The sequence below is a fragment of the Mustela lutreola genome, chromosome 13, assembly GCF_030435805.1.
Source record: "Mustela lutreola isolate mMusLut2 chromosome 13, mMusLut2.pri, whole genome shotgun sequence".
NCBI classification, from domain to species: Eukaryota; Metazoa; Chordata; class Mammalia; order Carnivora; family Mustelidae; genus Mustela; species Mustela lutreola.
The window spans coordinates 55,627,028-55,653,924 of NC_081302.1; the positions used below are offsets into that span (position 1 = coordinate 55,627,028).

The window sequence follows — 26,897 nt, forward strand, 5'->3', positions numbered from 1 at the left end:
GACCTCATGTCCCAAGCTATTTTCAGGATTTTCTCTTTGTCTCAGAGACTTGTAAGTTTTACTATTAGATGACAGAGTGTTGACCTATTTTTATTAATTTTGAGGGGGTTCTCTGTGTCTCCTGGCTTTTGATGCCTGTTTCCTTCCTAAAATTAGGGAAGTTCTCCACTATAACCTGCTCTAATATACCTTCTGCCCCCCTTTCTCTTTTTTCTCCTTCTGGGATCCCAGTTATTCTAATATTGTTTCATTTTATGGTATCACTTATCTCTCAAATTCTCCCCTTATAGTCCATTAGTTGTTTATCTCTTTTTTTCTCAGTTTCTTTATTGTCCATCATTTGGTCTTCTATATCACTAATTCTCTCTTCTGCCTCATTTATCCTAGCAGCTAGAGCCTCCATTTTTATTGCATGTCATTATAGTATTTTTGGTTTTGACATAGTTAATTTTAGTTCTTTTATTTCTCCAGAAAGGGATTCTCTAGTATCTTCTAAGCTTTTTTCAAGCCCAGCTAGTATCTTAATAATTGTCATTCTGAACTCTGTTGCTGACAGCTTACTAATGTTCATAGTGATTAGGTCCCTGGTAGATGGTACTACCTCTTTTTTTTTTTTTTTTTTTTGGTGAGGTGAGTTTTTCTTTTTTGTCATTTTGTCCAGAGAAGAATAGATGAATGAGGGAACAATACGCTAAAAGGATGGCAATGACCCCAGAAAAATATACACAAAACAAATCAGAAGAGACCTGAAACCAGGGGGGAAAGAAAGGGAAAAAAAATAGACTATGATCAGGCTAGCGAACAGAACAGAGACACACACTAGATTTTGGGTGTAGTCTGTTAGAAGAACTGCCTATCAAAATTTTAAAGAAAAACGTATATGTATAAAAAAATAAGGGTGGATGTGATGAAAGAATGGAATATGACTGTAAAAATGAAAGTTAAAAATTGAAAAGGATTTGTAAAAAGGAATTGATAAAACAAGGAGTTGGTTAAAAAAAGAAAGAAAAACATTTTTAAAAAAGGAGAGAATGTGATCAGGTGGGAGACTAGAACAAAGCCATACAGTAGATAAAGAGTATATTTTGGTCTGTTAGGAGAAACTGTATCCCAAAATTTTAAAGAAAAACATATATATACAAAAAAATAAGGCTAAATACAGTGAAGGGAGAGCATATGATTTAAAAATGAAAATTTAAAAAAAGATTTTAAAAAAGTAATTGATAAGATGTTGGTTGAAAAGGAAAGAAGAAAAATTTAGAAATTAACTTTGAGAGAGTATAGAATCATGGGGGGAAAGGCATGAATTCTATGTGTTGCTTTCTCTTAGTTCTGGAGTTCTACAGTTCTCATTGATCAGTGAGCTTGGTCTTGGCTGTATGTTCTTGCTGATCTTCTGGGGGAGGGGGTCTCTTGCAGTGATTCTCAAATGTCTTTGCCTGAGGCAGAATTGCACCACCCTTGCCAGGGACCAGGATAAGTAATCTGCTTGGGTTTGCTTTCAGTAGTTTTGTTCTCTGAACACTTTCCATATAGGTTTGGAGGAGGAGAATGAAGATGGCAGCCTCCCAATCTCTGGCCAGGAGGAGGTGAGATCCCAGGAGCTGCCCTCTTTAGTGAGCCCTCAGAGAAGAGCAGTCAACCATGCTTGTCTCCCTGGTCTCCAGCAGTGTTCCATGCTCACACAGCTTGTGACCAACCATTTCTATCTCTGGAGCACAGCCCCATTTGGAGTCTCCAAACCCAGCAGATTTCTTCAGTGTGCTTCTGCACAGTTACCCCCAGAGGAGGAGGGGAAGTATCCCTTGGATCTGCCACTTGTGGGGTCTCCACTCAAATAGTGGCCCGACTGTGCATTGGATCATGGTTTATGGCAACCCTGAGCTGAGATCCCACTCCGTGGCTCTGTCTTTGCAACCGGCTTCCCTGCTCCAATACCTGGGAGCTCTGCTGCACTCAGACATCCCCAGTCTTTCTGTGAATCTGAGGTTCCTGAAACCACACTGTTCCAGTGAAGGTTGCACTCTCCACTAAGCCACCAGAGTAACATCCCTCAGTGGGGCAGACTTTTAAAAGTTCTGATTTTGTGCTCTGCTGCTCTGTCACTTGCCAAGGAGCCAGCTGGAAGAGCCTTCCTATCTTCCCAAATACCCTGCAGTCTATCTTTCCAAATATTGCCTCAAATTCACTTCTCCGCACATCCTACCTTGTAGAAAGTGGTAGCTTTTCTATTCATAGGTAGCTGCTATTCTTTTCTTCGATCTCCTGTTGAGTTCATAGGTGCTAAGAGTGGTTTGATAGCTATCTAGCTGAATTCCTTGAATCAGACGAAATTGAGGTCTCCTACTCCTCTACCATCTTGCTCCTCCCCCAGGTTTAACTATTCCTATTTGTAACTCTATTTCTGAGTTACCTGCCAAAGTTGATTTTGTTATAGCAAAGCATTTGAAGTTAGTTATAATAAGCCATGTTAATTCATTATAGGATTATTAATGTTAGACATAGCAAGATTATTAATATCAGGTTCTTTATCAGCTCTCCTCTTACTTAGTTTTAGGCATAAAGAAAGGTGAAAAGAAAATGAACTTGAGATACCTTTTTGATGTTGTTGTTTTGAAAGGATTTAATCTAAAAAGTAAATATTGAAAGACCATTATATTCAATAATTTTTTTTATTCCTAAAAATTTGATTCAGTGGAGCCAAAAAAAGGAGCACTTGTATCTTAATATGGACAAGTTAAATTTTGAAATGTTGCCATGGACATAGCATATGACTTACAGTGAGAATAAAAATACACGGTAGTCTATATTTATTCATGTTCTTTTTTTTTTTTTTAAATTAAGAGCTGGTATTTTCCTTACATGATGTCATAACTTCAGTTTTGTCACAGAATAGTACTAAAGAATAGTACTAAAGACAGAAAATTAAACAAAAGGTTTTATGTCTTGCAACACTCTAAAATTGTCTTATTTAATAAGAAAAAATGGTTGCGACCTTCTGAATGAAAGAAAAAAGTAAAATACCTGAAGCATTGAACATATATTATTGTAAATGTCAATATTTATGGACTACTGTGAAGACAGTGGTAAAAAAGCAAGTTTTAATAAAAAGTTTGAAACAGAATCATTTAAAATATCTTAACAATTTAAATCATCATAACTTTTTGCATTTCTTTTCTACATTTTTATTTCATATGATAGCGAAGGCAACATGTTTATAAACAGGCATTCATGAGTATAATTATATCTTACATACTGAAAATATTTATACAGAATCTTCTACCAGACTTCTGTCAGCATTCCTATTGTCTATCTACTGTTATCAATTGCAGGTTTGGAAGGCACTATAGCAAAGAGATTAACTGATTCAAAAAAGAGAGAGAGAGAGAATATATTATATGTGTTATTAAGACAGACCTCTCTTAGTAGATGCTGGTTAAGAATCCAAAGAATTTTCCCAACCTTTTGTCCTATCATTTTTGTTGACATAGTCTGTGTTCTACATTGTCCTTTGGCCATGTTAATCTTTCATTCCAATGCGTTTTCTTAGTTCAGCTGCAGTTTTTTCCAGTTGGTGAATGTTCCATTGCCATTGTCTTTTATTTGACTGAATTTTGTTCACCTGACAATGCAAACGCTTAAGAATTGCACCATATCTCTTATGTTGCACCTATTAAAAGAACAGTACACATCAACAGGGCTTGAGAAGGATAAGTAGTAAATAGACATAAAGGATATTTTGACTTCTTTAAAGAAGTAAATATTATTTACTCACTGTAAATAATAATGGTAATAAACATCAACAGTAATAATAACTATTCAAAACTTATTACATGTTAGATACTACACGAGAGCTTTTTAGGCATAATTATATTCTCATAACACCATATGATATAGATGGATATTATTATCTCCATTTTTGTACAAAAAACCCTGAAGATCAAAGAGTTTAAGTAATTCAACCATGGTTTCATAGCTAATAAGTGATCGTATTTGGGATCTGAATTCAAGCAAAGTATCCGTGATGGAATGCCTTCAAGCTATCGAAATAGTTACCAGTTTGGAATAATGGTTTCATTCCCTATATCCAGTGGTTCAATGAAACATAGACCCATCCATCTCAAAGATTCAAAAGATCATGTAGTCATAACATTAAGTAGAGCAGTATATTTATGCTGAGCTAAGCAAGGCTACACTGGAAAGCAATGAAGCATGGTGGAAAGTGCAAGGTTTTTGTTGTCAGGCCACGAGAAAAGAGAAAGGAAAAAAATTCACGATATTTGTTATCTATACAAAAAATACTTAATTTTCTTTTTTACAACAGCTTTATTAAGATAAAATTCACATACTATACAATCCATCCTGTAAAGTGGACAATTCAAAATGGGTTTTAGTACATTCACAGAGTTGTACAACTGTTACCACAATCAATTTTTAGAACATATTCATTATGTCAAAAGATAGTATCTGCTAACAGTGACTTCCCATTCCCATACCCCCACTCTTAGCACTAGAAAATTACTAATCTTTCTCTTTATATAGATTTGCCTATTCTGCATATTTCTTATAAATGATATCATACACTACATTTTTTTTGTGACTGTCTTCTTCAATTTAGCATAATCTTTTTAGGGTCTTCCATGCTGTATGTATGTATTAGTATTTCATTCCTTTGCATTGTCAAATAATAGTCCATTATAGAATAATATCAAAATTTATTTACCCAATTCATCAGTTGATGGACATTTGTTTCCAGTTTTTGGCTATTATAAACAATACTGTTATGAACATTCATGTGCAAGTTTTTGTGTGAATTTATGTTTTCACTTCTCTAGAGTCTATACTGAAGAACAGAAGTGAGGGATCATTTGGTAATTCTGTGTTCAACCACTTGAGCAATTGCCAGACTGTTTTCCACAGTGACTGTACCACTTTTACATTCCCATGATTCCTGTGTATGGGTTCAAATTTCTCTATATCTTGAATCTTCTCTTTGCTTTTCCCCCAGCAAAGGTTACTCCCTCTCTGTTTCCAAGCTCCTCCCTCAGCACAGTTTCTTTACCTTTACTATGCCATGAGTTCTTTCAACAGTATGATAAATACTATGGACTCCTTAGGATAATGTTTTTAGTACATAAAATAAAACAATCATGATTACCAAGGAAATAAGTAATATTGAAACAACTCTGCAGCAGTAGTAGGGGAACAGGGACCAAGACACATTAAGTATTCCAAAGTACTACTATAAAAACGAAGTGAAAACTTATCAACAAAAATATTCACATAAGTTCCTATAAACTTTATGCCTTTTTAAATGTCCAATTTTTGTTAATTCTGTGAATTCAGATAATTCGTTGAAATTGGTGGAATTAGGCCTGCTAATATGTTGGCAAAATAAAAAAATGACTTGAAAATGATTAGAAATAAATTAGAATAAACTGAAACATCATATTAGATATGAAGCTGGTTCAAAAGAAGATTTTTTTAACATTGAATATATTTCTATATTAAAAATATATATCCACTATACATAATATATTTGTATATAATATATATTCATTGGTGTTCCAACAGAATATATATCCAATAGAAGAGGGAGAGTATAGTCACTAAATATGTCCATACCCCTGTTCATAGAATATATTCATAGAAATAAAATAACTAAAACAAATTTTTGGTTAATCAAAATCTTTGGTCAGTTGCATAGTAGCATTCTTCTAAAATTATTCTTCAATAGTTAAGCTATGAAACTAACACACAATAGATCAGAGTAGAGCTGTGCAAAGTCCCTTAGGGGAAATCCAGATCATCAGTCATAGCTAGATGTCACAGAAGATTTTAATACTTCTAAAGAAAGAATATATCTTTAGAAGAGGTTTTGTGGAGAATGTAGTATATATATAGAAAGGTGAAGGAGTCATACGCTGGTAGGGATTATTTATCTGAGAAGTATAACTATGTTATGGAGATTGGGTCTTTGAGCACCCAGAACCAGAGGCCAAGAATAGTCAAACTCAGATAACAGCTTTGATTTCCATGCTCACTAACTAAACTTGAAATAACTTGGCTTCCAATGTAGGTAGTTTCCTTATAGGAAGAAGAAGCACTAATGACTATATTTATCTGGTTTCCTTTAGAGTTTTATTATTATAAACTAATAAACTGATACTTGAGCTTTATATGTCAGTTTCTTGTGGACTGTACTAACATCTCTCCATATTTACCAAACGCTGGGATACTAACAAGAATAACTTTCTAAGTTTCCAAGGCTAAAAGGCAGTTTTGATCAAGAAGTGACTACTTTTTTTTCACATGCCAATATTTCATTTATCTTATTTTATTTTAATTCTGGTTAACATATAGATTTATATTAGTTTCATGTGTATAATGTAGTGATTCAACAATTTCATACATCACCCAGTGCTCTTCACACCACAGGTACATTCCTTAATTCTCATCACCTCTTGCCCCTATCCTGCCACCCACCTACCCTCTGGTAACTTACTGGAATTTAAATAAAAACTTGAAACTAAACAAACAAAAAACCCCAAACACAACAACCAAATAAAACATCACACACACACAGACACCACCACCACCAACAAATGCACAAAGGAAAACAAAAAAAGAAAGAGTGAGGGACCAGACATGACTTTATAAAGGCCAAGTTTGTTTTGTGAGCCTTCTTGAAAGACAAGCATTTGTTCAGCCTCTACTGGTAATGTTCAGACTTTGAATATCTGTTTGAATATCAAGTCTGAGTATCAAACTTGGATATCTGTAGGCACTAAGGATGTAAATGGTTCTGTATAGAACTGAACTTTTTGCCTCTAGGAAGTGGATGGGCTACTACTCTCCTTAGTTACCGTGGCTGGCGAGGCAGAAATAAGAACAATAGTGAAGGAGGGGTGGGGCCAACAAAACACAGTGACATAAAGAAAGCAAGGCCCTGTAAGAGCCAAATCTGACCTCATCAATGCTTTTTTCTGTGTTCCATCCACTCCAGCCACCCTGTTCTTCTATTCTCTGAGCCAAGGTATGTTCCATCTTAAGACCTTTATACTTGCTTGTTCATTTTCCTGGAAATCTCATCTTCAGATCTGCATGCCTTGCTCCTTCACTTTTAGGATTTTGCTGAAAGAGTCCTTCTCAGTAATGCTTTTGATGGCTGCAAGATCTAATATTTCATCTTCCCTTTCCCTGCAGTACATGTATTACATATTCCCTTCTCTGTTCCATTTTTTTTCTTTTGTCCTTAACACTATCCTTAGCTAATAGGTCTTATTTACATATCTTTTTTGTCTGTCTCTCCAGCTAGAATGCAAGTTCATAAAGACATATATTAGAAAGTGTTTTGTGAAGAATGTAGCACATGCATAGGAAAGTGAAGGAATCATGTGCTATTTTATTCACCACTCCATTATCAGAGCCTAAAGAGTAATTAATTAGCACATAGTATGAGCACAATAAATATGTTGAATAAATTACTGAAGAAATATGTGAATAAAATGAGACAGCTTTTGGAAATCAAATGATGGCTACCCTACTTTGAGAAGAATGTTATATAAAATATATTGTTAAATTCCGTATTATTCAGAATGTAACAAAGACTCATAAAATGCCATTGTTTTACCATGGAGAAAACGCTCCACTTGGAGATCACTGTTCGTCATTTGAACGTGTCATATAACTTCTCTTTTAGTTATTTAATCTAAAAAGTGTGGTTAAATATATTTGTGGAACTATAAAAACACATATTTTTAAGGCTATGGTTAAATGACTTTTGACAAATGTATACACCCATGTTGTGTCAGTATTTCATTCTTTTTATCACTGAATAGTATTCCATTATATGGATATTCCTCAATTTGTTTATTCATTCTGTTCTTGAGGGTCATTTGTAGTGTTTCTTTTTTGGGGCTATTATGAATAAAGCTTCTATGAACATTCATATGCAAGTTTTATTTTAAGACATTTTTTTCCCTTGAATAAACACTTAGGGATGGAATTGCTGAGACATACAATGTATTTGCTAATTTTTTAATAAACTGCCAAACCATTTTCTAAAGCAGTTGCACCATTTGATAATCTCACCAAAAAAGCAAGAGAGTTCCAGTTGCTTCATACCCTTAACAACATTTGGTATTATTATTTGTTGTGATTTTAACCCTTCTATTGGTTGTGAAATGATATCCTATTGTGGTTTTAATTTCCTTTTTTTTTTTTTTTTTAAGATTTTATTTATTTATTTGACAGTCAGAGATCACAAGTAGGCAGAGAGGCAGTCAGAGAGTGAGAGGGGGAAGCAGGCTCCCCCGGAGCAGAGAGCCCGATGTGGGGCTTGATCACAGGACTCTGAGATCATGACCTGAGCCGAAGGCAGAGGCTTAACCCACTGAGCCACCCAGGCACCCGTGGCTTTAATTTTCATTTCCTTGATGGTTAAAGATGCTGAGCATCTTTTCATGAACTTAGTGGCCATCCTATGTCTTCTGTGAAATTTGTTTATATCTTTTGCCCATTTTTAAAATGGATTGAGCTCTTTATATATAGGCCCTTGATATAAGTCTTCCCTGACCTGTATGTATTGCAAATATTTTTACTCCTATAATTTGGTCTTTTCATTCCTCCCCCCTTTTTTAAGCAGCATGTGGTGTGGGGTGGGGGTAGAGGTGGAGAGAGAATCTTAAGCAGGCTCCCCACTGAGCATAGGGCTCAATCTCACAATCCTGAGATCATGACCTGGGCCAAAATCAAGATTTGGATGCTTAACCAGCTGAGCCATCCAGGCACCTCTGTCTTCATTTTCTTGATAGTGTCTTTTGAAGAATGAGGTTTCAAAGTTTAAGTTCCAGTGTATCAGTTTTTTTCATTACAGTTAGTGCATTTTGTGTTCCAAGAAGTCTTTGCTTAACCCAAATCTTAATAAAGATACTCTCCGATGGTTTCTTCTAGAAGCTTTAGAGTTTTAGTTTTACGTTTAGATCTCTGATCTATGAATCTGATCTAATGAATGTTGACATTAAGATATTGAGTTTTATAGATCATGAACTTAGAATATCATTCCATTTATTTAATGTTCTTTAATTTCTCATTAATATTTTTATTATAGAAGTTTTATAGATTTTTTCATGAAATTTCTCAGCAAATATTTTGTGTTCTTTAGTGTCAACGAAGAGTTTTGTTTTATTCATTTCACTTTTCAGTTGTTTGTTGCTACTTCTTGGAATCTATAGAGTAATACAATTGATTTTTTGTCTTAACCTTTTATCTTGTGACCTTACTAAATTTACTTGTTTATTAGTCTTTTTGTAGATTCTGTAGGATTTTCTACATAAGCAATCATTCTGTCTGTAAATATAATTTTACTTCTTTACAATCTTTAGGCCATATTTTCTCTTGTCTTATAGCACTGATTAAAACCTCTTAATATAATGTTGCATAGAGGAGATAGGATAATACATCTTTGTCTTATTTCCAATCTTTGGGGGAAAACCAATCAACATTTTATAGTAAATATGATGTTGTTAGCTGTAAGTTGTTTTATAGATGCCCTTAAATAGGTTGAGAAAATTTCCTTTTATTCTTAATTTGCTGAGAGTTGTTATTATGAATGGTGTTGAATTTTGTCTAACGCTGTTTCTGCAACTATCAAGTTATTTCTTTTTAACTCCTTTGATTTTGTTAATGTACTGAATTACCTTGTTTACTTTTTGAAAGGTGAAAATCAAAACTTTCTCTCTTCTCTCTCTCTCTCTATATATATGTATTTGAATTCAATCTGAAAGATTTCATTAGGGGTTTTTGCATCTATACTCATAAGAGACATTGGTCTCTCATTTCTGGTAATGTCACTGTTTGTTTGTTTGTTTTTATATCAGGGTTATGCTGGCTTCCTCAAATGAGTTGGAAAGAGTTTCCTCCATTTTCTGAGAGTTTGTGTAGGCTGGGTGTTATTTCTTCTTTAGATATTTGATAGAATTTACCAGTGATTACATGTTAGTCTGATATTTTTCTTATGGGAAGGGTTTTACTGATAAATTCAATTTTATTGATTCCTACTTCACACCATTTATAAAGCCTAACTTGAAATAGATCATAAGCCTAATCATACAAGTGATTTCTTGTGTTAGTTATATGTGTGTTTTTCTAAAAATTTGTCCATTTCCTCTAAGTCATTAAAGTTACTGACATAGAATTGTTAATAATAGGACTTTATCACCTTTATAAGTCTTCAATACCTGAAGTACCCCATTGTTTTCTTTCTTTTCTTGATCCATATTGCTATGCTACAATACCTGAATACCCCATTGTTTTCTTTCTTTTCTTGATCCATATTGCTGTGGTTTATCAATTTGATTAGTCTTTTCAGTTTTTGGTTTTGTTGATTTTTTTCTCCTTTTTTCCCCCCTGTTTTCTAATGATTTCTGCTATTTATCATCTTATTTCTTCCATTTGATTTTGGCTGAATTTATTCCTATTTTTCTATTTACTTATGGTAGAAGCTTAGATAATTACTTTTAAGGTTTTTTTTTTCTTTTCTAATATAGGCATTTAAATATATAAAATTTTCTCTAAACACTACTTCAGCTACACCTCCCAATTTTTCAAATATGTTTTCATCATCAATAAATACAAATATTTTCCTTTTTAAAAAGTATTTATTTATTTATTTAGGAGAGAGAGAGCATGAGCCAGGGATAGTGGGGGAGTGGAAGAAGGAGAGGGAGAAGCAGACTCCCCGCTGAGCAGGGAGACTGAAGGCGGGGTTATATCCCATGACCCCAACAATCATGACTTGAGCTGAAGGCAGATGCTTAACCAACTGAGCCACCCAGGAACCCCTAACTTCAATTATTTTCCAATTCTTGTGATTTTTTTTCCACTCATGAGTTATTTAGCATTATAATGCCCAAGTTTAAAATGTTTATGTATTTTGTAGCTATCTTACGGTTATTAATTTCTAATTGAATTCTGCTGTGACTGAGAGATTCAAATTGTTTGCAATTTATCATCTAGTGTATTGTTTATCTTGGTGAATGTTCCATTTGCACTTGAAAATAACATAAAATGAATAGTTAGTTGGACTATTTTATAAATAGGTTAAGTTAGTAGGTAAGTTGTTCAAATTTTCTACGTACTTACTGATTTTCTCTACTGTTCTAGCAATAATTCCAAAAGTTATTAAAATCTTCAATATGATTGAAGATTTGTCTCTTTTTATTTTTCGTTCTGTCAGTTTTTCTTATGTATTTTGAAACTCTGATTAGGTGAATTCACATTTATTCCCTTTTCATTAATTGACTCTAGCTTAGTAGTCTGTACTCTGAAATCTACTTGATATTAATAAAACCAAAACCAGCTTTCTTTTTTTTTAAGTTTTTATTTTATTTTGTTAATATATAGTGTTATAATTAGTTTCAGATGGACAATATGGTGATTCAACACTTCCTGTGTTGTATGTCATCTTGTGCTCTTTATCTGCTTCACTCCTACCCCCACCCAGCTCCCCTCTGATAACCATGAGTTTGTTGTCTGTAATTAGGAGTCAGTTTCTTGATTTCTCTTTCCTCTTTCTCTCCTTTCCTTGTTTGTTGCTTGTTTTGTTTTTGTTTTGTTTTGCTTGTTTTGTTTTGTTTCTTAAATTCCACATATAAGTGAAATCATATGGTATTTGTCTTTCTCTGGCTAATTTTGCTTAGAATACTCTCTAGCACCATCTGTGTCATTGCAAACTGCAAGATTTCATTCTTTTTTTTTACAGCTGAATAATATTCCATTATATATATGTATGTATATGTACATATTTATGTATATGTATGTATACCATTTCTTTATCTATTAATTGATAGACAATTGGGCTGCTTCCATATAGCTATTATAAATAATGCTGCTATAAACATAGGGGTGTATGTATCCCTTTGAATTAGTGTTTTTGTATTCTTTAGGTAAACACCCAGTAGTGTGATAGCTGGATCATAGGGTAGCTCTATTTTTAAGGAATCTTGAAATCTCTTTTGAGGAACCACCATATTCCACTGAGGTTGCACCAGTTTGGATTCCCAACAAGAGTGCACAAGGGTTCCTTTTTCTCCACATCCTCATCAACACCTGTTGTTTCTTTTGCTGTTGATTTTAGCCATTCTGACAGGTGTTCAGTGATATCTGATCATAGTTTTGATTTGCATTTCTCTGAGGATAAGTGATGATGAGCATCTTTTCATGTCTATTGGCCATCCGTATGTCTTCTCTGGAGAAATGTCTGTTCACACCTTTTGCCCATTCTAAAATTGAATTATTTGGGTTTGGGGTGTTGAGATTTGTAAGTTTTTAAAAATATTTTTTATTTATATTTTATATAATTTATATATATATATTATTTATATTTTTATATTTTTATTTATATTTTTGAGTACTAGTCCTTTATTGGGTATGTCATTTGCAAATATCTTTTCCCAATCTGTAGGTTGCCTTTTAGTTTTGTTGATTGTTTCCTTTACTGTGCAGAAGCATTTTATTTTGATGTAGTACCAATAGTTTATTTTTAGTTTTGTTTCCCTTGCTTCAGGAGACTTAACTGGAAAAATGTTGCTGTGGCCAATATCAAAGAAATTATTGCCTGTGTTCTCTTCTTGTATTTTTGTGGTTTCAGGTTTCATAGTGGGCTCTTTTGTCCGTTCTGAATTCATTTTTGCGTATGGTATTAAGAAAGCGGTCCAGTTTCATTCTTTTGCATGCAGCTGCCCAGTTTTCCCAGTACCATTTGTTGAAAAGACTGTCTTTTTCCCATTGCATAATCTTGCCTCCTTTTTGATGATTAATTGACCTTATAATTGTGGGTTTGTTTCTGGGCTTTCTATTCTGTTCTACTGACTTATGTATCTATTTTTGTCCAGTATCATACTGTTTTGTTTCCTCAGGTTTGTAATATAACTTGAAGTTGGATTGTGATACCTCTACTTTTGTTTTTTGCTTTCAAGATCGCTTTGGCTATTCAAGGTCTTTTGTGGTCCCACAGATTTTTAGGATTGTTTGTTTTAGTTCTGTGAAAAATGCTGTTGATAGAGATTGCATTAAATCTGTAGACTGCTCTGGGTTGTATAGACATTATAACAATATTTGTTCTTCCGACCCATGAGCATGGAATGTCTTTCCATTTATTTGTGTCATCTTCACTTTCTTTCACCAGTGTTTTATAGTTTTCAGAATAAAGGTTTTTCACCTCTTTGGTTAAGTTTACTCCTAGAGGGGCACCTGGGTGGCTCACTGGGTTAAAGCCTCTGCCTTCGGCTCGGGTCATGATCCCAGGGTCCTGGGATCGAGCCCCGCATGGGGCTCTCTGCTCTGCGGGGAGCCTGCTAACTCCTCTCTCTCTCTCTCTCTCTGTCTGCCTCTCTGCCTACTTGTGATCTCTGTCTGTCAAATAAATAAATAAAGTCTTTAAAAAAAAAAGTTTACTCCTAGATATTTTATTATTTTTGGTGGAATTATAAATGGGATTAATTTCTCTTTCTGCTGCTTCATTATTAGTGTATAGAAATGCAACAGATTTCTGTATATTGATTTTTTTTAATCCTGTGATCTTACTGAATTCATTTATCAGTTCTAACAGTTTTTTGGTGGAATCTTTAGGGTTTTCTATGTATGTAGTGTATATAATGTCAGGTCATATGCAAATAGTGAAAGATTTACTTCTTCCTTACCAATTTGGATGCCTTTTATTTCTTTCTCTTGTTTGATTGCTGTGGCTAGGAGTTCCAGTACATATTGAATGAAAGTGGTCAGAGTAGACAACCTTGTCTTGTTTTTGATCTTAGGGGAAAAGCTCTGTTTTCCACCATTGAATACGATGTTGACTATCGGTTTTTCATACATGGCCTTTATTATGTTGAGGTATGTTCCCTGTAAATCTACTTTATTGAGGGTTTTTATTATGAATGGGTGTTGTACTTCATTTAATGTTTTTTTCTGCATCTATTGAAATGATCATATGGTTTTTATCCTTTCTCTTATTTTTTTATCCTTCCTCTCATTGATGTGATGCATCATGTTGATTGATTTTTGAATACTGAACCATCCTTATATTCTGGAAATAAATCCCACTTGATAATGGTGAATGATTTTTTAATGTATTTTTGGATTCAGTTTGCTAATATTGCTGAGGATTTTTGCATCTATATTCATCAGAGATATTAACCTGTGGTTATTCTTTTTTATCCTGTGTTTTTATCTGGTTTTGGTATCAGGGTAATTCTGGTCTCATAGAATGAATTTGGAAGTTCCCTTCCTCTCCTATTTTTTGGGAAAGTTTGAGATGAGCAGATATCAACTTTTCTTTACATGTTTGGTAGAATTCATCTGTGAAGCCACCTGGTTCTGGACTTTCATTTGTTGGGAGTTTTTTGATTACTGATTTAATTTCATTGTTGTTAATCAGTCTGTCCATATTTCCTTTCAGTTTTAAGAACTTTAGTTTTTCTTGTAGTACATGTCTACTGGAAGCAAAGCTCATCAGCTCTGATTTAACTGAATTAAATGTTTCACCCTCATTTAAAAAAAATTTCATTAGATAATAGATCTTATATGGAATTCTTGCTTGACCTTTCTTCTTGTACCAGCAATTTAATGATTCCTTCCATTTGCATTGGCCTCTATGTCTATGCTTTTAAAAACTCAATAATCAATTATAGCAAGGTTTCAAATTATAGAATGTTACAAAAGTCAATCATTTTCCTATATGCCAGTAATGAACAAGTAGAATTTGAAATGAAAAAAACTTAGCATTTACATTAGCATCTGCCCCCAGATGAAGTACTTACGTATAAATCTAACAAAACACGTATAAGATTTATATAAGTTAAACTACAAAACCCTGATGAACGAAATGAAAGAATAAACACACAAAGAGATAGTCCATGTTCATGGATACGAAGACTCAATATAACCAATATGTCAGTTCTTCCCAGCTTTATCTGTAAAGTCAATGCAAATCCAATCAAAACCTCAGCAAGTTATTTTACAAATATCAATAAACTGATTCTAATGTTTACATGACAAGGCAAAAGACCCAGGATGGCTGAACTGAAAACTGATACTATCCAACTTCAAACTTTACTGTAAAGTTGTGGTAATCAAGACAGTGTGGTACTGGTAAAAGAACAGCAGATAGATCAGTGTAACAGAATGGAGAGCCCAGAGATAGACCCACATAAAAATAGTCAACAGATCTTTGACAAAGAAACAAAGGTAATATAGTGAAGCAAAGACAGTTCCTTTAATAAATGGCACAGAAACAATTGGTCATCCACATGCAGAAACATAAATCTAGACAAAGACTTTATATTCTTCACAATAATTAACTCAAAGTAAATCACAGACCTAAACATAAAATGCAAAAACTCTTAAAAAGATAATTTAGGAAAAAAACCAGATGATCTTGGGTATGAGTAATGACTTTACGATACAACACCAAAGGTACAAGCCATGAAATAAATAATTGATAGGCTGGACTTCATTAAAATTAAAAACCTTGCTCTGTAAAAGACACTATCACAAAAGAATGATAAGAGAGGCCACAGACTGGGAGAAAAGGTTTTAAAAAGACACATCTGCTGAATGACTTCATTCAAATATACAAAGAACTCTTGAAAATCAACACCAATAACAAAAATCAGATTTTAAAATGGGCCAAAGACCTTAAGGGAAACCTCACTAAAGATGATAGACAGGGGGGTGCCTGGGTGGCTCAGTTGGTTAAGCATCTGCCTTCAGCTCAGGTCATGATCCTGGGGTCCTGGAATGGAGCCTCACATTGGGCTCCCTGCTAGGCACTAAGCCTGCTTGTCCCTCTCTCTCTCCCTCTGACCCTCATCCCACTTTGTGCTTTCTCTGTCTCTCTCTAAAATAAATAAAAATATTTTTTAAAAAGATGAGAGATGATAAATAGCATATGAAAATATGTACCACATGATGTTATCAGGGAAATGAAAATTAAACAAAATTAATAAGATACCACTACATACCTATTATAATGGCCCAGATCTGAAACCCTAAAACACCAGATGCTGGTAAGGATATGAAGCAACAGGAGCTTTCATTCAATGCTGGTGAAAATGCAAAATGGTATAGCCTCTTTGGAAGACAGTTCAGTGGTTTCTAAGAAAACTGAACACACCTTTGATAGACAACCCAAGAATTTCACTCCTTGGTATTTAGCCAAAAGATCTGCAAACTTATGTCCACATAAAAACATGCACGTAGATGTTTATAGAAGCTTTATCCATAATTGTCAAAACTTGAAAGCAACCAAGATATCCTTTACTATGTGAATGGATAAATAAATTGGTGTTCCCAGACAAGGGAATATTATTGGGGGGCACACACACACACACACACGATGTCTATCAAGGCATGAAAAGATATGGAAAAACCTTAATAATACTTTACTAAGTTAATGAAAGCCAATCTAAAAAGTACAAGGTGTATGATTCCAACTACATGTCATTTTGTAAAAAGCAAAATTAAATAAAAATCTTGGTGGTTGACAGGGTTATTAAGGAGGTAGGGATGGAAGGCAGAGCACTGAGGATTTGGGGGGCAGTGAAACTCTTCTGTATGATACTATATTATGTGTACATATCTTTACATTTGTCAAAAACCATAAAAAGTACGAAGAATGAATCTTTTTTTTAATAGTTTTTTTTTTAAGATTTTATTTATTTACTTGAGAGAGAGACAGTGAGAGAGAGCATGATCGAGGAGAAGGTCAGAGAGAGAAACAGACTCCCCATGGAGCTGGGAGTCTGATGCGGGACTCGATCCCGGGACTCCAGGATCATGACCTGAGTCGAAGGCAGTCGTCCAACCAACTGAGCCACCCAGGCGTCCCCAAAGAAAGAATCTTAATGTAAACTCCAGACTCTGGGTGATAAGGATGCTTCAAGGTAGGTCCACAGTTATAATAAATGTATCATTCTAGTTGGGGATATTGATAATGTGAGAGGCTGTGGGCAGGAGCAAGAGGTAAGGGAATTGTCTATACTTTCTGCTCAATTTTGCTATGAAGCTAAAACTGTTCCAAAAATAAAGTCTATTTAAAAAAATTATATTCTTATCACTGTTCTTATGTATTTAGAATGTTTTTTTTTTTTCCCTAGCTGCTTTTAAGGCTTTTTCTTTGTATTTGGTTTTCAGTAGCTTGACTATAATTTACTTTTATACTCAGGGTTTGCTACGTTTCTTGAATCTATGTGTTGTTTTTTTAGTCAAGTTTGGAACATTTATGGTCAATATTTTTTCAAATACTTTTCTGTTCCCTTTTCTCTTTCTCCTCTCCTTCTGGGACTCTGATTACCAATATGTCACATTGCTTAACCTGGTTCCACAGGTTATTTAGGCTCTGTGTATTTCTTCAAAATTTTTATTTTTCTCTATATGTTTACTTTGATGATTTCTACTGAACTGTCTTTAAGTTCAAGAAAGAGCATATCTTCTGTTATGTACAACCTGTTGTTAACTTCACCCAATAAATTTTTCAACATTTTTTTCAATTCTAAGATTTCCATTTTTTTAAATGACTAAAATTCTCTCTTTTTACCCATTTATCCACCTTTTTTTCTGTAGAATATTTAATATATGTATCAAAATTTTCAAACAACTTCTGAGTCAACTGTGATTCTGTTTTTATTGATTATTCTGTTAGTTATGGGTAATACATTTCTATTTATTCACATGTCTAAGAATGTTTCATTATTAACTGAATGCTGTATATATATCGTAAACTCTGGATTCCATTATTTCTCTCTGAAGTATTGAATTTTGTTCAAATAATCAGGTAAGTTTCTGATAGAGCATACTGATCCTGTGAGACCTTATTTAATATTTTTGTTAGAGTGTCTATTTCAGTTCTGTCCTTAAGTCTAGGCCTTGCTCTTAGTCTGGCTTTTAAATCAAAGACATTCTTAGTTCTGAGTGTGATCTTTATTCCTAAGGTGTGGCAGTAGAGAGGTGTTGGCAGATGCTGTAGTGGGCAGATGCTGAAATTCCAGCATTCTTGCTCCTTGGAATTTTATCCCCCACACATGTTCAGCTCAGGTTAAAACCATGAATTTGAAGGGAACAAATATGGAACATGGAGGCTACCAATAAGGCCAAATTTAATATTTACTCAATCAGCCTCATGAGGAGGAAGATAAAGATCCATAGAACAGTATGAAGTGATTTCAAATTAAGATGATATTATTATTAGTCATAATACTGGTAGTAGTAATAGAAGTAGTTTGGTGGTAGTGATAATTATTAGAAGAACATATTAAAAATTGGAAAAATCATAGACCTTACCTTTTGATCCAATGATTCTGATTCTTGGTGCAAAGGGGGTATTCTATAATGTTCATTACATTATTTAATTTTTTAAGATTTTATTTATTTATGAGGGAGAGAGAAATAGAGGTAGGAGGAGCAGAGGGAAGAGGAAAGTAGACTCTATGCTGAGTACTGAGCCCCATGCGGGGCTTGATCCCTGGACCCTGAGATTATACCTGAGCCAAACCAAGAGTTGGATGCTTAACCAACGGGCCACCCAGGCACCCCCATTACATTACTTTTAATAGTGTAACCTTGGAACCCATTGAATGTCTATCAGTTGTAGCATGGTTAAATAAATTAAGGTATAGATATACTGTAGCATATTTTGTAGCAGTTAGAAGGATTGAAGTAGGCCCATACATACTAATATGAACAAAAAAATCTGTGAGACAGGTTTTTAAGTAAAGCAGTTGCAAAATTATATGTGTGGTACATTTATGTAATCTTCCCTTACATAGGAAATGATTTCACACACACACACACACGCACATTAATTTAAATGCACACACACACACAAACCTTGAAGCATATACACTAACCATTTGTTGCCATTAATGAGAGGTGAACATGATAAGAGAGAGCAATGCAATGGGAAGTGGTCATCAAAGGAACTATAGCCTTCTCCCTAATACTTTAATCGTTTATAAGGAGAATGCACTCCAATTGAAATGAAACCATTTTTTAAAAAAGATTGAGAGAAGTGAAGTACAAAAGACTTGGATTCACATCCTACTCTTGTCTCTGAGCTAAATAACCTCTTAGAAGTTATTTAAATTTCTGAGATTTTGCAAAATAGGTTATGAGAATATAAATGGAATAGCTTATGAAAACTGCTTGAAAAATACCAGGCACTCAATAAGCAATAGATTCAATACTTCTGAACATTTCTTCTTGTACATTTTATAAAATAGAATAATAAAGATAATAAAACTTTACCATGTAATCTAGATATCTGAATAATTCTTATCCTGTCTTTAGCTCACCTTTTAACCTTTGCTTCTCTGGGTTTTTCTCATACAACTAGATTTTTAGATGCAGAATCATTTCTGTGGGTGACCTCAAGAAATGAATGCATTAGTTAATTGTATAAGCTGCATGTTATATTATATCAAGTAAAATATATTTTGCTCCTGATCCCTAGTAGCTCTTAAAACCCTCTAAATTTGGGGAGGAGTCAAGATGGCGGAGAAGTAGCAGGCTGAGACTTCATCAGCTAGCCGGAGATCAGCTAGATAGCTTATCTAAAGATTGCAAACACCTGCAAATCCATCGGCAGATCGAAGAGAAGAAGAACAGCAATTCTGGAAACAGAAAAACAACCACTTTCTGAAAGGTAGGACCAGCGGAGAAGTGAATCCAAAGTGATGGGAAGATAGACCCCGGGGGGAGGGGCCGGCTCCTGGCAAGCGGCAGAGCAATGGCGCACAAAATCAGGACTTTTAAAAGTCTGTTCCGCTGAGGGACCAGACTAAACTGGGGCGAAGCCCACGCGGGATCAGCGTGGCCTCAGGTCCCGCAGGGTGACAGAAGGATCGGGGGTGTCTGAGTGTCGCAGAGCTTGCGGCTATTGGAACGGGAAAGCTGGCTACAAGAGACAGAGCCGACAGTAAGATCACAGCTCGGGGTTACCTTGAACTGGTCGCAGGCTCAGTGAGCTCGGAGCGCGGCCGGAGGTCAGGCAGACGGAAGTAAATGGGCGCTGTTCTCTGAGGGCGCACTGAGTAGTGGGGCCCCGGGCTCTCGGCTCCTCCAGCCGGAGACCAGGAGGCCGCCATTTGTATTCCTGTCCTCCGGAACTCTACGGAAAGCGCTCAGGGAACAAAAGCTCCTGAAAGCAAACCCAAGCGGATTACTCAGCCTGGCCCCTGGTAAGGGCGTTGCAATTCCGCCTGGGGCAAAGACACTTGAGAATCACTACACCAGGCCCCTCCCCTCAGAAGATCAACAAGAAATCCAGTCAAGACCAAGTTCACCTACCAAGGAGTGCGGTTTCAATACCAAGGAGAGCAGCAGAATTCCAGAGGAGGAGAAAGCAAAGCACGGAATTCATGGCTTTCTCCCTGTGATTTTCTTTTTTTTTTTTTTCCTGTGATTTTTTTTAGTCTTGCAGTTAATTTAATGTTTTCTTTATCATTTTTTTTCTCTTCTTCTGCTAAAATTTTTTTAACCTTTACCCTTTTCTTTTTTAACGTTTTTTAACTATAAAAATATATATATAAAACTATATATATTTTAACTATAAAATATATATATATATAAAAATATATATATTTTTTCCTTTTTATATTTTTCTTTATACGTTTTATTTTTTTAAAGTCTTTTATTTTATTTTCTTTCTTTCTTTTTGAACCTCTTTTTATTCCCTTTCCCCCCCCTTACGATTTGGGATCTCTTCTGATTTGGTTAAAGCATATTGTCCTGGGGTTGTTGCCACCCTTTTAGTATTTTACTTGCTCCTTCATATACTCTTATCTGGACAAAATGACAAGGCGGAAAAATTCACCACAAAAAAAAGAACAAGAGGCAGTACCGAAGGCTAGGGACCTAATCAATACAGACATTGGTAATATGTCAGATCTAGAGTTCAGAATGACAATTCTCAAGGTTCTAGCCGGGCTCGAAAAAGGCATGGAGGATATTAGAGAAACCCTCTCGGTAGATATAAAAGCCCTTTCTGGAGAAATAAAAGAACTAAAATCTAACCAAGTTGAAATAAAAAAAGCCAGTAATGAGGTGCAATAAAAAATGGAGGCTCTCGCTGCTAGGATAAATGTGGCAGAAGAAAGAATTAGTGATATTGAAGACCAAATGATAGAAAATAAAGAAGCTGCGCAAAAGAGGGACAAACAGCTACTGCACCACGAGGGGAGAATTCGAGAGATAAGTGACACCATAAGACGGAACAACATTAGAATAATTGGGATTCCAGAAGAAGAAGAAAGAGAGAGGGGAGCAGAAAGTATACTGGAGAGAATTATTGGGGAGAATTTCCCCAATATAGCAAAGGGAACGAGCATCAAAATTCAGGAGGTTCAGAGAACGCCCCTCAAAATCAATAAGAATAGGCCCACACCCCATCACCTAATAGTAAAATTTACAAGTCTCAGTGACAAAGAGAAAATCCTGAAAGCAGCCCGGAAAAAGAAGTCTGTAACATACAATGGTAAAAATATTAGATTGGCAGCTGACTTATCCACAGAGACCTGGCAGGCCAGAAAGAGCTGGCATGATATTTTCAGAGCACTAAACGAGAAAAACATGCAGCCAAGAATACTAGGCTATCATTGAAAATAGAAGGAGAGATTAAAAGCTTCTGGGACAAACAAAAACTGAAAGAATTTGCAAACACCAAACCAGCTCTACAGGAAATATTGAAAAGGGTCCTCTAAGCAAAGAGAGAGCCTATAAGTGGTAGATCAGTAAGGAACAGAGACAATATACATAACAGTCACCTTACAGGCAATACAATGGCACTAAATTCATATCTCTCAATAGTTACCCTGAATGTTAATGGGCTAAATGCCCCAATCAAAAGACAGAGGGTATCAGAATGGATAAAAAACGAAGCCCATCTATATGTCGCCTCCAAGAAACTCATTTTAAGCCTGAAGACACCTCCAGATTTAAAGTGAGGGGGTGGAAAAGAATTTACCATGCTAATGGACATCAGAAGAAAGCAGGAGTGGCAATCCTTTTATCAGATCAATTAGATTTTAAGCCAAAGACTATAATAAGAGATGAGGAAAGACACTATATCATACTCAAAGGGTCTGTCCAACAAGAAGATCTAACAATTTTAAATATCTATGCCCCCAACATGGGAGCAGCCAACTATATAAACCAATTAATAACAAAATCAAAGAAACACTTCAACAATAATACAATAATAGTAGGGGACTTTAACACTCCCCTCACTGAAATGGACAGATCATCCAAGCAAAAGATCAGCAAGGAAATAAAGGCCTTAAACGACACACTGGACCAGATGGACATCACAGATATATTCAGAACATTTCATCCCAAAGCAACAGAATACACAGTGCAGATGGAACATTCTCCAGAATAGATCACATCCTCGGTCCTAAATCAGGACTCAACCGGTATCAAAATATTGGGATCATTCCCTGCATATTTTCAGACCACAATGCTCTGAAGCTAGAACTCAACCACAAGAGGAAGTTTGGAAAGAACCCAAATACATGGAGACTAAACAGCATCCTTCTAAAGAATGAATGGGTCAACCGGGAAATTAAAGAAGAATTGAAAAAAATCATGGAAACAAATGATAATGAAAATACAATGGTTCAAAATCGGTGGGACACAACAAAGGCAGTCCTGAGAGGAAAATATATAGCGGTACAAGCCTTCCTCAAGAAACAAGAAAGGTCTCAGGTACACAACCTAACCCTACACCTAAAGGAGCTGGAGAAAGAACAAGAAAGAAACCCTAAGCCCAGCAGGAGAAGAGAAATCATAAAGATCAGAGCAGAAATCAATGAAATAGAAACCAAAAAGACAATAGAGCAAATCAACGAAACGAGCTGGTTCTTTGAAAGAATTAATAAAATTGATAAACCCCTGGCCAGACTTATCAAAAAGAAAAGAGAAAGGACCCAAATAAATAAAATCATGAATGAAAGAGGAGAGATCATAACTAACACCAAAGAAATACAAACTATTATAAGAATATACTATGAGCAACTCTACGCCAACAAATTTGACAATCTGGAAGAAATGGATGCATTCCTAGAAACATATAAACTACCACAACTGAACCAGGAAGAAGTAGAAAGCCTGAACAGACCCATAACCAGTAAGGAGATTGAAACAGTCATTAAAAATCTCCAAACAAATAAAAGCCCAGGGCCAGACGGCTTCCCGGGGGAATTCTATGAACTTTTAAAGAAGAACTAATTCCTATTCTTCTGAAACTGTTCCAAAAAATAGCAATGGAAGGAAAACTTCCAAACTCACTTTATGAGGCCAGCATCACCTTGATCCCAAAACCAGACAAGAATCCCATCAAAAAAGAGAGCTATAGACCAATATCCTTGATGAACACAGATGCGAAAATTCTCACCAAAATACTAGCCAATAGGATTCAACAGTACATTAAAAGGATTATTCACCATGACCAAGTGGGATTTATTCCAGGGCTGCAAGGTTGGTTCAACATCTGCAAATCAGTCAATGTGATACAGCACATCAATAAAAGAAAGAACAAAGGGGCGCCTGGGTGGCTCAGTGGGTTAAGCCACTGCCTTCGGCTCAGGTCATGGTCTCAGGGTCCTGGGATCGAGTCCCGCATCGGGCTCTCTGCTCAGAAGGGAGCCTGCTTCCTTCTCTCTCTCTCTGCCTGCCTCTCAGTGTACTTGTAATTTCTCTCTGTCAAATAAATAAATAAAATCTTAAAAAAAAAAAAAAGAACAAGAACCATATGATACTCTCAATAGATGCTGAAAAAGCATTTAACAAAGTACAGCATCCCTTCCTGATCAAAACTCTTCAAAGTGTAGGGATAGAGGGCACATACCTCAATATCAAAGCCATCTATGAAAAACCCACCACAAATATCGTTCTCAATGGAGAAAAACTGAAAGCTTTTCTGCTAAGGTCAGGATGTCCATTATCACCACTGTTATTCAACATAGTACTAGGAGTCCTAGCCTCAGCAATCAGACAACAAAAGGAAATTAAAGGCATCCAAATCGGCAAAGAAGAAGTCAAATTATCACTCTTTGGAGATCATATGATACTATATGTGGAAAACCCAAAAGACTCCACTACAAAACTGCTAGAACTTGCACAGGAATTCAGTAAAGTGTTAGGATATAACATCAATGCACAGAAATCAGTTGCATTTCTCTACACCAACAACAAGACAGAAGAAAGAGAAATTAAGGAGTCAATCCCATTTACAATTGCACCCCAAACCATAAGATACCTAGGAATAAACCTAACCAAAGAGACACAGAATCTATACTCAGAAAACTATAAAGTACTCATGAAAGAAATTGAGGAAGACACAAAGAAATGGAAAAATGTTCCATGCTCATGGATTGGAAGAATAAATATTGTGAAAATGTCTATGCTACCTAAAGCAATCTACACATTTAATGCAATTCCTATCAAAGTACCATCCGTCGTTTTCAAAGAAATGGAACAAATAATTCTAAAATTTATATGGAACCAGAAAAGACCTTGAATAGCCAAAGGGATATTGAAAAAGAAAGCCAACGTTAGTGGCATCACAATTCCGGACTTCAAGCTCTATTACAAAGCTGTCATCATCAAAACAGCATGGTACTGGCACAAAAACAGACACATAGATCAATGGAACAGAATAGAGAGCCCAGAAATAGACCCTCAACTCTATGGTCAACTCATCTTCGACAAAGCAGGAAAGAATGTCCAATGGAAAAAAGACAGCCTCTTCAATAAATGGTGTTGGGAAAATTATCTCGATAGCCACATGTAGAAAAATGAAATTGGACCATTTCCTTACACCACACACACAGATAGACTCAAAATGGATGAAGGACCTGAATGTGAGAAAGGAATCCATCAAAATCCTTGAGGAGAACACAGGCAGCAACCTCTTCGACCTCAACCACAGCAACATCTTCCTAGGAACATCACCAAGGCAAGGGAACCAAGAGCAAAAATGAACTATTGGGATTTCATCAAGATCAAAAGCTTTTGCACAGCAAAGGAAACAGTTAACAAAATCAAAAGACAACTGACAGAATGGGAGAAGATATTTGCAAACGACATATCAGATAAAGGACTAGTGTCCAAAATCTATAAAGAACTTAGCAAACAACACCCAAAGAACAAATAATCCAATCAAGAAATGGGCAGAGGACATGAACAGACATTTCTGCAAAGAAGACATCCAGATGGCCAACAGACACATGAAAAAGTGCTCCATATCACTCGGCATCAGGGTAATACAAATCAAAACCACAATGAGATATCACCTCACACCAGTCAGAATGGCTAAAATCAACAAGTCAGGAAATGACAGATGCTGGCGAGGATGCGGAGAAAGGGGAACCCTCCTACACTGTTGGTGGGAATGCAAGCTGGTGCAGCCACTCTGGAAAACAGCATGGAGGTTCCTCAAAATGTTGAAAATAGAACTGCCCTATGACCCAGCAATTGCACTACTGGGTATTTACCCTAAAGATACAAACGTAGTGGTCCAAAGGGGCATGTGCACCCGAATGTTTATAGCAGCAATGTCCACAATAGCCAAACTATGGAAAGAACCTAGATGTCCATCAACAGATGAATGGATCAAGAAGATGTGGTATATATACACAATGGAATACTATGCAGCCATCAAAAGAAATGAAATCTTGCCATTTGCGACAACATGGATGGAACTAGAGCGTATCATGCTTAGTGAAATAAGTCAAGCGGAGAAAGACAACTATCATATGATCTCCCTGATATGAGGAAGTGGTGATGCAACATGGGGGCTTAAGTGGGTAGAAGAAGAATCAATGGAACAAGATGGGATTGGGAGAGAGACAAACCATAAGTGACTCTTAATCTCACAAAACAAACTGAGGGTTGCTGGGGGGATGGGGGTTGGGAGAAGGGGGATGGGGTTATGGACATTGGGGAGGGTATGTGCTTTGGTGAGTGCTGATTCACAGACCTGTACCCCTGGGGATAAAAATACATGTTTATAAAAAATAAAAAATTAAAAAAAAAACCTCTAAATTTTCCCTCTCTTCTTAAAGTTGCAGCTCAGATCCTACAAAATTTAGTCAAGATTAACCCTAGTGAATCTCAAAATACTTCACATAATGTCCGTCATCACAAAATATTGCTTGTAGCACTCATCATTTGCTAAAAATTTCTTTACTGCCAAGTCTCCCTTCCCTGAAATTTGTTGGCTTTGCCAAATAACATTTTAATCACTGAATGTTGCTTTGAAGCTTGTTTTGGTGATTTTATGGTATTTTGCTTCCCTAGTTTTTTCACCAATTTCTTCTTCTAAAACATATATAAAGTCAGATAATAAGCTGGAGAAAAAGGCTTTTTGGGATAAAAATTTAGAAATAATTGTTTTATTCAGATATGGTCTGTAAATACAAAAAACATCTATTTGACAAAAAATGTGAAATTCAAAACCTATTTTCATTTTTTCTGAACCAAAAATTATAAAATCAACATTAACATCAAAACTAAAACATGCAAAGTACAAAATGTTTGAAAGCATTTAGGATTAGAACAAAAGAATGCTATAATTCAAGTAAGAGATGATCATGAGCTGTACCAAGGAAATGGCTAAAGACATGCAAGAGAGGCGAGAAAAGAAAAGACTCAAATAAGAAAAAATTCATAACAATATTCTGGTATTTGAATTTATCTTCTTTATAAAAATGGCTGTTTTGAGAAAGCAGTTAATTCTTATCGATGTGCAATTCTCATCAAGCAATAAGAGAAATTGTTTAACAGAAATGCAATGTTCTCAAAACAATGGGGTGGCTATATTTGTCTTTCAGTTTTATAATTTA

General features: G+C 35.4%; 1 protein-coding gene across 5 annotated transcripts in view; it reads right to left on the reverse strand.

Moving 5' to 3' along the window:
• Positions 1 to 2,681: 2,681 nt before the first annotated feature.
• CCDC122 (coiled-coil domain containing 122) overlaps positions 2,682 to 26,897 on the reverse strand; it is a 43,267-nt gene continuing 19,051 nt past the window's right edge. For 3 of the 5 annotated variants that reach the window (XM_059143823.1, XM_059143826.1, XM_059143827.1), the window contains one exon: positions 2,682 to 3,670. In XM_059143823.1, coding sequence (XP_058999806.1) covers positions 3,521 to 3,670 — 150 coding nt within the window. In that variant the 3' untranslated portion in view covers positions 2,682 to 3,520. Of the gene's footprint in view, positions 3,671 to 19,848; positions 20,195 to 26,897 lie in introns of those variants that run through there. The other 2 variants (XM_059143824.1, XM_059143825.1) reach the window with 2 other exon arrangements.